Source organism: Apus apus, chromosome 4 (assembly GCF_020740795.1).
Source record: "Apus apus isolate bApuApu2 chromosome 4, bApuApu2.pri.cur, whole genome shotgun sequence".
NCBI classification, from domain to species: domain Eukaryota; kingdom Metazoa; phylum Chordata; class Aves; order Apodiformes; family Apodidae; genus Apus; species Apus apus.
The window spans coordinates 80,929,143-80,946,734 of NC_067285.1; the positions used below are offsets into that span (position 1 = coordinate 80,929,143).

The window sequence follows — 17,592 nt, forward strand, 5'->3', positions numbered from 1 at the left end:
AGGCCAATGGCATCCTGGGGTGTATTAGAAAGGGTGTGGTTAGTAGGTCAAGGGAGGTTCTCCTTCCTCTCTATTCTGCCCTGGTGAGGCCACGTCTGGAGTATTGTGTCCAGTTCTGGGCCCCTCAGTTCAAGAAGGACAGGGAACTGCTTGAGAGAGTCCAGCGCAGAGCCACAAAGGTGATTAAGGGAGTGGAACATCTCCCTTATGAGGAAAGGCTGAGGGAGCTGGGTCTCTTTAGCTTCGAGAAGGGGAGACTGAGGGGCAACCTCATCAACGTTTACAAATACGTTAAGGGCGAGTGTCAGGAGGACAGAGCCAGGGTTTTTTCAGTGGTGTCCAGTGATAGGACAAGGGGCAATGGGTACAAACTGGAACATAGGAGGTTCCACGTAAACATCAGAAAAAAACTTCTTTCCTGTGAGAGTGACAGGCTGCCCAGAGAGATTGTGGAGTCTCTTTCGCTGGAGACATTCAAAACCCGCCTGGACACGTTCCTGTGTGATGTGCTCTGGGTGACCCTGCTCTGGCAGGGGGGTTGGACTAGATGATCTTTTGAGCTCCTTTCCAGCGCCTAGGATTCTGTGTTTCTGTGAGAGCTAGTACTCAGTGTTACTGAGCTTATTAAAGCTGAAAGAGGAAATGGCAGAGCTGAGGGAACGCATTTGCCTGAAGTTTTTTGTCTGTTTTTTTTTGTTTTGCAGTGTCATTAATATGTTTGAGTCATAAATCCTTTCTTGTCTTCAGCAGAATAGACTTTTGCTAGAAAATCTAAATTAATACAATCTATCATGAGGGTTTGCCAGATGGAAACCCTTTGAGGGTGGTGTCTTGGGACGACATATGGGTGAAAGAGGGAGTAAAAGAGATTTTCATTTCTGCAGAAATCCTTGAGTCTCTATTCTCCATTTTTTGTTACACTTGCCCACAGCAATGGTCTGAGTTCCTCAGTTTGTCCATGCATTGCAGAGCTGATGCCCATGCATGTGTGATACTTTTTTATGTGTGGCCTACTCTTACTAGGCTTTTTTACTTGTACCACTTCAGCGCCTGTTGAACTAATCAAGTTTTCTACCATGCTGAGAGACATACCCCTCTGTGGATCTATCCACTCTCTTGTGGCAGACGTGCCTTTCCCTCATGGAAAGGCAGATAGAATGGTAGAGTTTTCTCCCTTCCCAATATGGAGGAATAGCAGTGAGCCTGAGCTCTAGTTTGCATGCTTCTCATCATACTGCCTCCTTCCTCCTTATCTTTCTCCATTTCAAGCCGTATGTCATGTCATTAGCATCGTACAAACCTTAATGTGGCAGTTCATACCTGTCAGATCTGGTTGTAGGCTCTTTGCAGGCTGGATATCCATCATCTCTACATTGCTTACCCTTGGGTCATATTTTCTTCACATCTATCAAATTTAGGCTTTATTCATATTTTGTAATAAATGGATGCTGAGATACTGATGATTTGGTCCCAAGATCCAAAGATTAAGATAGAGGCCTATAGTGTCTATACTGTCATTCTAGTGATGATCAAGACTTTGTTTCTTGCAACTCATTGAGTTGATACTTCTATTTTAAATCCCCAGATGGTTTTATTTTCTTTACCTTGTAGCCCATGATTTGGACAGCTGTGTTAGTTTTGCTTAATTTTGTTTGTATGTTATGTAATCATATGCATAAATCTAGGGGATATTTTTTAGCTCCCCAAATTTGGAACAGCAACATTTAAGTTATAATTCATTTACTGCAACATGATTGCTGATGCTGTAGCTTGAAGCTTTGAATTGTCAATTCTGAAATTATCTTCAGCTGACTCTAATCTTACTCTGTGGTTACTTCAGAAGGGCTTGATGAACAGTCCTTTATCCTTATACTGGATTAAGAGGTGCTGCTTCTGTTCTAGTCTGTGGATTAGTACTGAGGATCCCCTGCCACCCTCAAGCCTAACAGGGAATAAAGTTACGAGTCTCCCACACTGCACAGAAGAATCTGCATGTTTATGTTCCTCAATTTGAAAAACCAGTGACAAGAAGATAGTGTATTTGATTTGCATTGGTTCTGCTTTGTTTCTTAAAAACTTTGCAAGGCTAGCATTTCAATCAATGTCTCCTTGTGATTCTATAGTGTAATGCTATTAAAAATACATGGGTCGTTTAAATATCAGGTTTGAAAGACTTTATTTCCCACAAAACAGTAAGTGTGAGGTTTTTTTGTAGAATTTACTCAGGTTTTAAGTCTTACATAAAGCTCTTCAATGAGGAGTTGTACAGTGACTGCACCACAGAGAACTCACAGTATCTGGCACTAACTCTTTCAGAAGTCACTGAGACCATGTTTTTGAAAGCCCATAAGGAATAGGAGAACAGTGTGTGCTTAACGTTTGCTCAGAATAACGAACACTTGAAAACTATATGTGCAGTTGCTAAGATTTAATGTAATTTTATGCTGTTTGTTGGATGTATTGGAGAAGCAACTGTCTTTCAGTCCGATCTTAGAGCTCCACTCTAAATCAGATAATGACAAGAGGAGGAGGTTAAGATGGAAAAGTGAATAGAGCAGAAAGGTCAAGAGAGAGAGATTAAGAGGTGACAAGGAACAGAGTTGTGATGAGTGAAGAGGAAAACATAGGAATTAAATACAGGAGGAAAATGTGATACAGTTAATAAGTATGGTTTAAATTTCACAGACAAATTTCACGAAAGCAAAAGAAAAAATCAGGCTGAAGTAATACAAACAAATTGCTATGCCTAATCAGAGAGAAAAAATGTTAACATAGGAAAAGCTCATTACTTGTCAGTCTTTACTGTGTTTTCTTCGTTCTAGCAAGCAGAACTCTGTGAGTACATCTTTAAAAAACTCCATTTTGGTAAATACCACAAGATATTAGGGTTTGGAAGTGACCTCTGGAGAGCATCGAGTCCAGCCCCCCTGCCAGAGGAGGACCACCACAGGTTCTAGGGCAGGTCACTCAGAAACGCATCCAGACAGAAGTGTCCGGAGAAGAAAATTCCACAACCTCTCTGGAGAGCCTGTTCCAGTGCTCCATAACACTCACAGTAAAGTAGTTCTTCCTCACATTAAGATGGAACTTCTGTGCTCTAGCTTGCATTCATTGCCCCTTGTCCTGTCACAGGGCATAACTGAAAAGAGACTGGCCCCTCCTTCTTGACACCCACCCTTCAGATATTTATATACATTAATAAGATCCCCTCTCAGTTGTCTTTTCTCTAGACTAAACAGCCACAGGTGTCTCAGCCTTTCCTTGTAAGACAGGTGTTCTGGTCCCTTAATCATCCTTTTAGCCCTCCGTTGGACTCTTTCCAGCATATCCTTGTCCCTCTTGAACTGGGGAGCCCAGCACTGGATAAAATACTCCAGGTAGGGTCTCACTAGGGCAGAGCAGAGGAGGAGGAGAACCTCCCTCAACCTGCTGGACACACTCTTCTTAGTGTACCCCAGGATACCATTGGCTCTCCTGGCCACAAGGGCACATTGTTGTCCCATGGATAACTTGTTGTCCACCAAGGTCCTTATCCACAGAGCTGCTTTTAGCAGGTTGGCTCCTAACCTGTACTGGTGCATGTTGTTGTTCCTCCTAAGGTGCAGGACTCCTTTACACTTATTCTTGTTGAACCTAATTAGGATCCTCTTTGCCCAGCTCTCCAGTCTGTCCAAATATTGCTGAATGGCTGCACAACCTTCCTGTGAATCAGCCAGTCCTCCCAGCTTCGCATCATCAGCAAACTTGCCGAGGATACACTCTGTTCTGTCATCCAGGTCGTTGATGAAGATGTTGAACAGGACTGGACCCAGCACTGATTCCTGTGGCACTCCATCAGTTACAGGTCTCCAGCTGGACTCTGCACCAGTGGTCACCACCGTCTGGGCTCTATTGTTCAACCAGTACTTGATCCATGTCCCCGTCCATTCTTCTACCCCACACTTCCTGAGTGAAGGTTGTGTGACAGAATGGATAGTATCAGCTCTACTACTTGTTCCTTCTTTTGTGTAATTTTGTTCTACCTACCTAACAATCTGACTTCTGGAGACAGCATTTGCACACTTGTTACCAGAGTTTTATAGAGCATCCAAAGCCTCTGTTTTGTTATTTTCTTTTTAATTTTTTTTGTCCTTTTATTTCCAGCAAATTTGTTATCCTACTGTATATTTACTTCCAATTCTATGTCCTTTCTCTCAAGACTTTTCCTTACAGAGGACCACCTTTTAAGTTTGCCACACTGTGTTTGTTCCAGTAAATAGAAAAAATAAATACTTTCTTTACAAAGAAGTTAAATATAATTTCTTAAGAAACCAGCTAGAATTGACATTTGAAAGTAAATTATGGGATTGTGTGGAATTCTTGCTAAACTAGTTTAGCTCTGCTTTGATCATCTGGGAAGATGGCATCTACCCCATGTTCTCAGTGGTCCTGTAGCAATTAGTTTGTGCCCTGAGAATAGAAAGAACAGTTTTGCTGCCTGTTGTTATGTACAAAGAAGCTCTTTTTTCCATCTGTGACTAGCACATAACTGAACTCTGTAGTTTCCAGAAATTAGTAAAGTGAACAGGACAGCCAGTTTGCACTTAGCAGCTATTCCTTTATAGTTGTCATGTGTGTCAGTTAGAAAGGCATGGTACTGTTGTCAGTAGTCTGGGGCTTCTGGTTGTATAGAAATTACGAAGCATTTCGAAGATGTGGTGCAGCTGTGTGCTGGCTTCTACTCTACAGAAAAGGTGGGAAGGTATTGAGAGCAAGTTCCATGTAAGGGCCTTCAAAGAGGAAGAACGTGCCCACTATATAAGGTCTAAACATGGGTATGAAAGGAAAGAAGTACTTTTCCCATATCAATATAGTAGAAAACAGCATGGTCCTTGTACTAAGACTTTGATGTCAATGCTGCTTATAGAGTAAACTTCTATGATGAACACTGTATTATGGGGAAATGTTTGTATGCAGTAGGCTGCAGACAAAAAAAAAAAAAAATCTGAGATAAATCTGAGAAAATATTTTTCCTCACATGCTTTCTAAATAAATGAGATTAATTTAAAAATTAATAATAATTGGTTTTAAGCAGGGAGTCAAGGAAATGTAAGGGAGAAAGTTGGTTCTCCTCTGAGGACCATGATCATAGTTCAGTTTTAGTTGTTTCATGTTCTTTCTAAGATTAGTGTAAGTATTTTTATCATGAGTTTTTTTGGAGTGGTTATAGGGAAAATGTGTGTGATTTTTTTGAATGGCACAAAGGTGCATAGGCAGAAGGCAAGATACGTTAGAAAGGAAATTGAAAAGTAATGAAGGATGCAGAGACTTGGCATGAAGCTTCATAATAAACATAAGCAAGAGCTGAACTTAACAGAATTTTGAGTATGGACCAGGATGGGTTTGGGACCTCTGCCTTTTTGGTAGTATGTATGTTCTGACAAAACCGAAGTCAGCAAAGGCGCTCAAACTATAATTCCTCTGGTTTAAAAAGTAGGGATGTGCATGTATTTTTATAGTATCTAGGCAGATGCTTTGGAGACTTTTCCATTTGTTTTTTCTTTCCCTCTTTTCCAAAATAGACTATTGTCGCTAAAACCTGACTTGTCAACTTACTGGTGGTTAATGAATTACTAAGGATAATTTTGATGTCTGGACCTGCTGAAAAATTCTCTGTTGGATTGTTTTGTTCATTCCTTCTGTTCGTTTTTTTTTCCCTTTTCCATGGTGTTAAAGAGAAGATCTCTGTGTATGTATTTAGTATAGACCAACCTTAGAGCAAGAGCTGACAACTGAAGAGCAATGTGGCCTTTTGTTCAGTAATCCTCTTCAAAAACCCATTTCCACAGATAATATTTCCAACTTGGAGCTTAAGTTATTATGGCTGTATATTAAGAACTTCCTTAGTTTAGGCCAGGGAAGCAGATGTGGCACAGGTGCAGCAGGTTTCCATTAAATTCCAGCTGTTAACTTCTGACTTCCTAAAATAATAAAGATAAATCTATATACACACACTCTCTCTTTAAAGTATATCTATATTTATATATTTAAAAAATTACTTTGATACACTTTTTTGTATGCATTTACCTAATGCAGTTAAGAAGGGACACCAATTCTATGTGGATCGTTGCTTCCACAGAAAGTGGTTCCAACATAATGAGTAGATGTGTACAGTTACTGTTGGCAAATGCTGTGTTTGTTATAGTAATTGCTGCACAAGCTCCTGAAAGTTAGAGTTATTACAGTAATTTTATTATTGTCTATACAAATGGAGGGTGTCAGCATTCCTTACACTACCAAAAAAATTATATTCCTAGCCAAGAGAAATGCAGTATCTAATGGTAGAGTGGTAGTAAACAGCATTATTGTCAGTTTTTATAACCTAACTTAATGATAGATAATCCCAAATAGTCCAAAACCCCCAAAGGTGTTTCCAGAGCAAGTCTCTTTGAAATATTGTGGCCAATTTTTTTCTCTTACACTTCATGCTTTCTTAAAGAAAAGGAAAAAAAACCCTACAAAGCATTATGTCTATTTGTTTATGCTGTATCTACATCTTCTGCTCAGGAATTAGTTCATTACAATCTCAAAGTTGGTTTTAAGTCTTTATAAGCTGTTGAGGCACCTATTGTCAGTGGGAGAAATTGCGAATGCGTCTATAGTGTAAGAAACCAATGATTAAATTCCTCACACTGAAGTTATTCTGGAAAGGTTAATTAGAAACTAAGAATGCAAGAACATCCTCTCTTCATACTCTTTTCCGCTGAGCTCCTACAGCCTCCTTTTCAACATTCATTTTTATTTTGTGGTATTGTTCCTTATCAGGTAAAAGCCCTCAACTTTTCTGCTGCCCACTAGGTCTGCATCCCAGCTATGTTCAGCTTCCCCTGGATCCTTTAAGACGTTCTGTTTTCATTGCTTAGCAGCCTTTCAGATTCTTGTATCATGTGTGTATTATTTCCTTTGGGATATAAATTCCTAGACAAATATTTTTTCCATGCAAACATTTTGATTTGGGGTTTGTGAGGTTTTTTTCATTTGTGGAGGCAACTTACATAGAGTACAATCCTCTTAGTAAAGCTCTTAGGAATGCTTTAATTCAGAAGATTATTTAGTCTGATGTTTCTAAAGCTGTTACAACATTTCTGGGCTATGTTGTAAAACTTGTTGGTGTAGTGAAAAGCTCTAATATATTGAATGTGATGGGAGAGCAATATACCAACCTGCCCTCCTTTTCCGTTTTGGTCCATTTTGGTTTTCTTAATATTCATAAGAGAGGGGGGAAAGGAGAAAATGTTTTTATATGGAGGTAGGCTGTTGTAAACTTAAATTAAAAAATAAAATCCATTAATAGATGGAAGCTGGTATGTTGTGCCTGAGACCAAGTCTAGAATGTGATCACAGAGGGTGTTGTTACATGATGCCTAGTTTCTCTTAAATGTAATAGTTTGCTTAAGAGGAAAAATACAGTGTTGGGAGGGAAATAGTCTCTTCAAATTAATTTCTCTGCACAGATGTCTCCCTGAGTGATTCTCAGAGGTCAAAGGGGTTCTTTTGGCAGGGGGGAGCAGAGGGCTGTGTGGTGCAGGCTGGCAGAGGAGCTGTGGGTTGTGATGCGGCTGCTTGCCCGCTGCAGCTGGTCTAATTGTAGCTCAGGAGGCAGCATCTGTGTCCATTTTTATCCTTCCTCGCCTCCAGATCTCAGCACTGTGACATTACAGGGATTGTAGGCATAACACCTTGTAATGTTGAAGTCAAAGGCACTTTTGTTACTGACTCAAGTAACCTGTTCTTTAGTTAAAAATACTTATTTCCATTTTGCTTCCCAAAACCCTATTCTTAAAGCAAATAAATGCTGCATATGTGCCTGTGTACGCACCTCAGCTGCCTCGTGTGTATATGTGTTTGTAGATACACCTGTATTCATATGCACGCTCCTGTGGGCTTCTCCGGTATTTGTTTCTGACTTGAGGCAACTGTTTGAAAATAGAGATTCATGTAATAATGTACCAAACACATAAAAACAGTGTTCTATAGTTTCACCCTTAGCATATATTTACCAAAATGCAAAATAGTAGGCATTTGAGACACTTCACTACTTTCAGTTCTGACCCTTTTACCACTGAGCGGTTTGTTTGGCCTGTTTGCTTCTCTGAGTAGTTTCAACTCTCACAAAACCTGAAACATGGCATGGTGTGAGAGCTTTAAAAAATGACAAGATGCTATCAGTGTGCACAGTCATGCCCTGTTCTTATAGTCGTCGCACTGTTCAGACATGTGTATAGATATACCTACTCCTTTTGTATTTACCTCTCCAGCTGTATTTTCATTCACATGTGTATTCGCAGCTGCACAATAAATACAGTTCGATTTGTTCCTAATTGTAGTAACTGATTTTCATTATTTATGAAAGTCATTGTCAGAACTCATTTATGGATTTGACTGTGAAGGAACTTACAGTGATAACTTCATATGACCGCAGCGATAAAATAATTAACTGGTTCACTTGAAGCAAGTCAATTGCCAGGGCATTAACTTTTAATATTTCAGGGGTTATTTACACTTCTGTATCCACACTAATGCAATTCCATTACTTTCTGATTGATAGGATTCTGTTCTTGTTGTATTATAAGTATTAATTATGTTACTAAGATATTTTTATGTTAAATGACTAGTTTTGGATAAATGAAGGTGGCTGTCAGATTCAAAAAATTAGTATGTGTTCTAATTTGTTCCCAGAGCTATGAAATAACTGTGGGTTAGGGTGGAAAAGCATTATGGGAATAGGCATGCAAATGAGATTGCCAAGTGTCTGTACATCATAAAACGTCTTAAATCTATGGACATAAAAGTAGGATGAAGACACAGCCATTAAAAAGACAGTAATTTTTGAGTATCGCATAATTTAGATACTTTAAGTTATTGAAGTGTCACAAGTTTATTGAACTTAATTTATTAATACAATCATTTGGGATTCACTTATCTCTTGCTCTTCCCCAAAACAGAGACTAAAAGTCTATTTAAAATGCACAGACTCTCCTTCAGCAGTAAAAGCTTAAAAATGTGTCTCAAAATATGGAAGCACGAAAACTAACAACTTTACTGTAGTCCTGACAGGTAACAGGTGGCCCTGTTCTTGTTTGTTTATATTTGTGTGTTAAAAGTCCTTCAGAGTTATCCAGTAAGGACCAAGTGAGCTTGGTTCCCATCTAGTTTTTCCATTTGCACAATAGGTGACATCTGTATGAGGAAAATAGCATTTTGCTTTGGCCTCTAACCAGGACAAAGGAAAAAAAAAAAAGGTAATCCTGACGAGTACCTTGTTATTGCTTTCACACTTTGAAAAATTAAAAACAAAACAAAACAAAACAATGCTCCTTTTATGTGCTGAATTGGCTTTTCTTAGTTTACAGGATCTGTTATGTTTCTCTCCTACCCAGGAGTATTTTTGTATGGTTTAAGCAGTTGACAAAACAGTGCTAAGGTGTAGTATGAATGAAAAAGGGTGCCACAGAGAGCTGGAGAGGAAAGAATCCACTTGATTGTAGTACATGCGGAGTTTTGACAAAACGCTGTGTGATACCTGATACAATTATACACATGAATAGTTTTTACTTTTAGGTTCTTAAAAAAAAAAAAAAAGAAAAATTCTCACCTTTTGTTATCTTTTTTTCCCCTAATTAGGACAGAATTTTACCCTAAGGCAGTTAGGAGTTTGTGAACCAGCAACTCGTCGAGGACTGGCATTTTGTGCGGAAATGGGGCTCCCCCACAGAGGTTACTCTATCAGTGCAGGGTCAGATGCTGATACTGAAAATGAAGGAGTGATGTCTCCAGAGCATGCCATGAGACTTTGGGGAAGGGGGGTCAAATCAGGGCGCAGTTCCTGTCTATCAAGCCGTTCCAACTCAGCCCTCACTCTAACTGATACCGAACATGAAAACAAGTCCGACAGTGAAAATGGTAAGTTCTTATGCATATGCAAATATATAATTCAATGTTTTATTTGCTCTTTTGTTTGACACTCTAAAATTTTAAATCACTGAAGAGATGGCCTTGAAGTATTTACCTTTTTTCTCCTCCTCCCAGAATGTCAATGTTCAGTATCAGCCCTAACTAATGCAAACTTTGAGTGTGATGTTTTAGTGGTAATTTTGAAAGAATTTAATCACAAAAAATATTAGCTCTCTTCTGTCTCAGGCTGTGTCACCTGTTACTCTTTGAAGAAGAGCTGAGTAAGTGGTGACAAAGTTGATCCCCAAGGCCAGCTTTCAGTCTAAAATTTCATTGTAAGCTCTTCTTCAAGGTCTTAGAGAAGCTGCTGAATCTTAAAATTGATGAATGAATGCAAAGAATGGCTTATAGCAGGGCTCATGTTATTAGAAAACAAATATGATCGTTCTTTAAACTTCCTACTTGATGAGAGGAATTGGAATTGTGGTGAAGAGGGAAATGTGGCCTTTGATGTGCCTGGAGGACTGGATTACTGTGCAATTAACACCTGGAAAAAAAAGGGTAAACAGCAGCTTTATAGCACATAAGGGTATGACCATTCTATATGCTTAGTGTTTAAATGAAAAGAGGTTAATCAATTGACTGATTACTTTTTAAGCCTTCTCATTTTTTTTTACCTCTACTTGAGGTTATGAACAGAACCTAATGTGTTGTTAAATGTTAAATGCACAAATCTTAGATAACATTTTATCTTTAACTTCTTTTAAATGATTGTTTTGTTAACTTCATTACTTTCTATATGACAAGTTCAAAAGAGGAATTAAGAAAAATGAATAAAAATGAAAATTAGAGTGATGGCTGTTGCCTGCATAGCTACATTTCTTTTTATTAATTTATTATACCTGTCTGCTCAGCTGTGCAAAAGTCAGAGGAATTTTATTTCTATCCTCTGGTAACAGCTGTAACACGTTGTGAGAAACAGCAATGTAGTTGTGAATGTGTGTTAATCCCTAAAAAAAAAAAAAAGGCACTTTTATATTCAATTACAGGCAATAGCCAATAATATTTAGTCCTATCTATTTATTAGTTTAACCTAAGTTTGAGAAGACAAAACCAAAGCTATATTTTGGTATTATTGATACTTGTTGCCTTTCTTCTGGTGGCTGGTTCTAACTGAAGATGCCTGTGCAAGATGACTGTCTCAGATGTGAGAGATCTCATTTTTATGTTGGACTTAATGCTGCGTGGTACCTGAGAAGTCAGGCACATGTCTCATGCTTGGAAGATTTGCTTTGAATCAGAGGCACGTTTTGAATGAGGAAGACAGGAGTACTTGCCTACTTCCTTTCGGCAGTGTTTTTTCTGTTGGATGACTCTTGATATTTCAGCTGCAAAACAATCTAGAATATATTTGTTCAGCAATCCCATGATTTTTCTTTTGAAAGGTCTATGCTGAAACAGATCATCTTGAGTCTTTTGTAAAGCTCTAGGTTAATGATCTGGAAAGTACATATTTATATATACACACACAGTTTCCTAAGAGTGGTATATTTACATTACCAAAGAGGTGACTGCGTCAGAAGTACAAAAGGTTTGGTATGCTTTTCAATAAACTTCATATTTACAATTTTTAAAAAAGCAAAATGCCTGATTATACTGTGCCAAAACTCTGTAGTGAGCTTAAAGTTAGTTATATTTTTTCATGTGTGACAAGACTGTGAATATGTTAGAAAAAACATTATTCTCTGCTGGTTAAAATTATGTAAGGAATATCTGATGTTTGATACAACTTCAAATAAGAGTTTAGTCACTAAAAAGGATTATGGTTGATTTATTTATTGATAGGGAAGCCAGCAGTCTGACTTAAGAAGGTACTAGAACTGCTGTGAGGCTAATGAAATTTTGATGGCTTGAGAGTCCCCTTAGGGCTATGAAGCATATATAGCTTGGACCGTGTCATGGGTCACCATTTCAGTGGAGATGTTAAAGGAGTGGTGAAAAGCTTAATCTTCTTAGGTGTTTTTGTCTGGATTTTTGTTTTCACTGAACATGGAAGATTCGGCTTAGAAGCAGTTTTATACATGTAGTTGGAACTCAGTATGTTAAATGCTCACAGCAGAATGGAAAATAAAATTTAAAGCCAGGGAAGCCACATTCTTCTGGAAGGCACAGGTGCTGTAATCAAAGGACCAAACTGCAGGTGTGAGTTTTGTTAATTTATGGCCTGAAGTTAATAGCTGTGCCAGTGTACTGTTAAAATCTGACAAATCTGATGAGGCTTTGAAAATACAATTAAAGGTACAATGAGCCGTCTGTACTGCATCCCCCTTTGCTGTGCATGAAAGCTTCCTGACTGAATTTTGCTCGAACTGTTATACAAGTAAATGCATTTCTGTGAAGCATGTTTATCTCTAAGGCAGAAAAGGAGCAACAGTTGATGATGAGTAAAACACAACACCAGATGGTACCTTCCTCACCTAGAAACCACAGTTCTTGAGCAATCCCAGTATTCACCCAGTGCAACTAACTATTCACTGTTTAAGTAGTTCATTACCACAAGCAGACCTTATTGGAGTTAATGGGAATATTCAAGCTAATGGTAACTGTGTCCTATATTACAGATTTATGAACTCAGGATTAACTGTTTGTTGAATGTATTTGGGATTTTCTTTCTTGATGATTAGGCAAGAAGAGAAGCTTGCCATCAAAACACTATTTCCTTTCCTTCCATGTAATCGTTGTGTGTATTTGCTCTTCTGACATAGTTGTGGATTGTATATTCCTCAGGAAGGCAAAATTTGAGGTTTGTTGCATAATGGCATGGAATAAGTGAAAATAGCTTATTGAAGATACTAACTTTTATTTGTCAAGGTCTTAGCACTATATTTCTAAGATATCCTACAAAAGCAACCTAAATTTCTGAATAATATTGTCAGGATTAGAAGTTTCTTTAAAAGAAACAAATAAGATTGCACATTATTAAATTGCATGAATGCTAGTAGATTTTAATTTTGTTTTAGGAAACATCAGAGCTGTGTTCCAGACACGAACAAAGTTTTAGGTAATTGCTCAGTAAAAAAACCTGAAGAAAAATATTTTCCTTTTAGCTCATTGAAGTTCCATGTGACTCTTGGCATCATATTCTGAGAGATTTGTCATGTCAGCCTCCCTGAAGGAGGACCTGCATCTGTTAATCTGGGCAATTTACCAGTGTCATATACAGTATGATGTATGACCTGGAGCACACCGAGCACGCGTGTGCTTCTTCAGGCTTTCTTCTTCATTCCCATTGCAAGTTATTTCATAAATGCTACATAAAGAATTTTATATAGGTAGTTGTTCTAGGAGCTATGTCTTTGTAATACAAACAGCCCACCTTTTATATGCTTGCCAGTAACTTTATGTTGCTAAGCTGTTCTAAGATTACTAAAGCTTGTCTTTTAGACTTGATAAATATTTCAGCAGAATATGAGCTAGAAGTTAAAGTTAGGCTTCAAATGGCCCTTTTACTTAAAGGGCAAATATATTTTTAAGGTATCTTAGAATCCATTTCTTTATTAAAATTATTTTAAAATCCATTAAGCTGTAATCTCTAACTTCATGTGGCATCTGAAAGCTAATAAGCAAAACATGAAGGTTATTGGAGCAAATTATTCCTGAAGTCCAGCTTCTTATAGAGTTACTGATTTATTTATTGTAAAGTTATATAACCAGTTTTGTATGCACTTCTTGTGCTGTCCTGGAATACGGCTGTGGCAATGATTGTGACTGGGAAGTTACTAATTTAAGACTTGAGCAAGTCCATGCCATTTTCTGTCCCTTTGGAAGCAGTATTGACAGTTGGGCACTTTGGATAGATGTGAGCTGCATAGTTGATGCTGCCCACAGCTGAAAAGACTAGCTATGCCTACAGAAAACAGTTCTGATGGCACTCAAATGTGGGGTTTTATTTTCTTATTTAGTGAAAACTTTGCCCTGATGGGGTTTTTTTAGAAGACCAGAAGAGATCAGGGTATAGCAAAACAAAAGGAAGAGGAGTCTGAGATCAGTGCCTCAGGCATTTGTTCTGGATTGGTTAGAAAATTATTTGAAACTTGGATGCATTTTTCACAGATACAGAAAAGTAGATATTGCTGGTAGAATATTCATTGCTAAGGACTTCTGTAAAGAGAAAATATCAGTTTATCAGCTGCATGAGCACCTGATTGCTTCCTCTCAAACTTAACCAGCTTCTGAAGACAGCATTCTTGTGGACCTGATACTGTCTTGTCCTTCTAGAATGGTGAATTTACTGACAGATCTCAGAAAAACAAGAAATACTTTGGTAAGATACTTGTCAAGACGTTTAAAACCTGTTCTTTCTAACGTAATACACCTATAACATACACTTAAACTCTGCATTCTTAAATAGTGCACACAATTCAGTAGTGTTACATGTTTTCACATGTTCAACATCCTTCTTTATGCTAAGGCAAAACCTGACTTGGATGAACTCTACTGAATAATAGCTGCTTGGTACATGCTAGCCAAATGCTGAGTCCACCGATCAAAACCAGCCACATAGCTGATGAATTAATATTCATTGTACTGTCCTGCCACTATTTACAGCTTCTTCACTCTTTCCCACAGTAATCCATCTAGCAATTATCTTCCCTTCATTAAACATGCCAGTATCTCTTAAATCCTGCTTTGCTCCTAAGAAATTTCATGGTGAGGCAATCAGTCTGTATAATTGATGTAAGTCAGCTCTGAATGATATTTAATGTCTAAACAGGCATACAAATTTTTCTTTGGTTACAGACACGTGGAACAGAAATCACACACTGCAATAGTCCCTGGTTTTCTGCAATATTTTAACAAGTTTTCTTTATATATGATGCTTTTCATATTTTATTAAATTCTGATTGTAGTTCTGCAGGTACATTTCTGTAAATCTTTCTGGTGTTCAAAGTTAATGCAATTGAAAATCATGCTCATAATTCCTTTGGCTATTCTGTCCAAGGACAGAACAGCTGGGCTGACCTTTTTCCAGTAAATCTGGATTTCAGAGGTTTAGCGTCACTGAACTTACTGTTGAGGGAAAGACATCAGATTCCAAAGGGCCATCTTAATGATGCTTTCATGATGGCAGTTTGGTACAGAACTTCAGGCCAGAGTATGAGGCTCTTTGGAGACAACCAAGTCTTCCGATGCACAGGAACTGTAGGCTTAACAACGGCTGACAGCAGTAAAATTAGAATTGGGGTCTGCGAGGTAAATCTAAGAAAATGTCAGACAATGCACTCTTGGCTGTTAAACTTCTAAATCCTTCTAATATTAAGGAGCGGTGAAAGAGGTGTTTAAAGACCAACTGTCATAGATCAGGATTTCTGCAGAGATCTGGATTTCAAGAAGGAACCATGCAGAAAATGGAAGGATCAAATTTCTAAGGAGGAGCGTACAGAGATGCACTTTGGGATGTCCAGGCATACAAATAAAATAGAGACATAATCAGCAAAAAAGTGAAGAAGTTTACAGAAACATGAAAGCTAAGGGAAAAGAGTGAGCTGATTCATTACTTAACAGTGACGGCAGACTGGCAATATATTGCTGATATGTTTCCTTCAGCTTGTTTTTGTTTCAGCGTTTGCTACCTGAGTAACTGGTCACAGTGCTAACGTTTGTACTATTAAACAAAAGATTAGAGGCTACTTAAATAAAATTTATTGTGCATGTATAGAGCATCTGCAGCTTCTGGGCTTTCTGTGACTTGTGTATGTGAAATCGTTGAGGATGGATATGGTTCTGGAAAGCAAAACCAAACAAACAGGACAACTTGAGAGGGGGCAAAGAGAAGGTGGAGGAACCTGCCTCATCAATTAGACAGGAAACATCCTAGGGACAAAAAAAAGAGAAAAGTTTATGCTTTATAACAATAAGCATATGTTTGTACTAAATGAGGCTTGTCAAGCTATACTGATTTCCTTCTGTGATAGCATAAGCCATTCCTTGATAAGGAAAAAGGAGCAGATGCAAGCAGTAATAGATATCAGGAAGGCTTCTGACACTGCATCACTCCTGTTAAATTCATAAATGGAGACGCAAAGTCTAGGTTCATTATTGCAAAATAAATGTACAACTTACTGAAAAAAATCCATAGTGTGTCAAGGTTTTCTTAATGACTTGGATAATGCAAATAGAATGTTGTCACCTGGAAAGAATCACATATGCTTTGTAGGACAGGATGAAAGTTAGACAAATAATTTCACAAGAAAAAATTCGGTTCAGTAAATACAAAGACCTACAATGAAGTAATAGTAAACATATCTCCCAGATGTGAGAAAGAAAAGTGGTTGAATCAGTTTTTTAGAAAATCATAGAATAATTTAGCTTAGAGTGGACCTTTTGAGATCCTGTTGTTCAACCATCTGCTTAGAGGTGGACTAACATTAATTTAGATGAGGTTGTTCAAGGCCTAGTTCCATTAGGTTTTGCAAATATACAGAAAGAGAGATTGCACATCATCTCTGGGCAACTCTTCCATTGCTTAACCACCTTAATTGTGAACTTTTTTTCCCCCTTAATATCTAATCAGAGTTTTCCCATTTGTCAATGTATGAGTACTGGCAAGACCTAAACTGAATACTGTGCTCTAGATGTGGTCTTCAAATGCTGAATAAAAGGGACTAATCACTTCCCAGGGTATGCTGGCTCCATTCTTCTGAATGCAACCCATTATGTGGCTAGGCCTTATTGTTGAAAGGGCACACTGCTAAACTTGTCCACATTGACTCCCCAGGTCCCTTCCTACAAAGCTGCTTTCCAGTAGGCTCCCAGCTAGAACTCTTAGATGACGTGATTCTGCCTTTGGAATTCATGTGATTCTTCAGCCAGTTCTTACACCCTGTTGAGATCTCTCTGAAAGGCAATCCTGCCCTGCAGTGTGTTGATCGCTCTCCAGCTTGGTGTCATCCACAAACTTGCTGAGGGCACATTTTGTCCTGCTCATTCTCAATACGTTAAACACAGTACAGACACAAGACAGCATCAGCCCTAATATTAGTCCCTGAGGAATGCTGTTAATAGTGGCCAACAGTTGGTCTTTGCACTACAAAACACTATTCTTTCAGCCTCTCTTCATACAGCCAGTTTTCCACAAACTGCACTTTGTAGCTCACCCATGCAGTCCATGTCTCTCCAGCTTGGCCACCAGGATGCTATGGAAGACTATCTTGAAAGCATTGCTAACGTCCAGGAAACAACATCCTCTGATCTCCTTTTGTCAGCTGAGACAACTATCTGTTCACACAAAGCAGTCATTTTTTAGGGTCTGATTTGCCTTTGGTACATGCATGCTGGATGTTCTCAAGCACTTTCTTTTCCTGGAGCCCTATGTAGGCATATAAAGAATAACTCCAGCAGTATTTGTAGAGGCTGACTGCCTCTACTTCCCCACATACTCTCATTAAACTCTGATTAAAAACGTGGCTGCTCATGGCCTGGATGAGCATACGATCTGTTGGATCAACCATTTGCTGGACAGTCGGGCCCAAAGAGTGGTGGTCAATGGAGTCAAATCCAGCTGGCAGCCAGTCACAAGTGGTGTTCCTCAGGGCTCCGTATTGGGACCATTTCTGTTTAACATCTTTATTGATGATCTTGATAAGGACACAGAGTGTA

At 38.5% G+C, this 17,592-nt stretch overlaps 1 protein-coding gene across 7 annotated transcripts in view; it reads left to right on the forward strand.

Annotated features, from left to right (window-relative positions):
- TENM3 (teneurin transmembrane protein 3) overlaps window positions 1–17,592 on the forward strand; it is a 503,658-nt gene that overhangs the window by 196,134 nt on the left and 289,932 nt on the right. For 6 of the 7 annotated variants that reach the window (XM_051617407.1, XM_051617408.1, XM_051617409.1 and 3 more), the window contains exon 4: window positions 9,664–9,942. In XM_051617407.1, the coding sequence (XP_051473367.1) occupies window positions 9,664–9,942 (279 nt within the window). The remainder of the gene's footprint in view (window positions 1–9,663; window positions 9,943–17,592) is intronic. The other variant, XM_051617411.1, reaches the window with a different exon arrangement.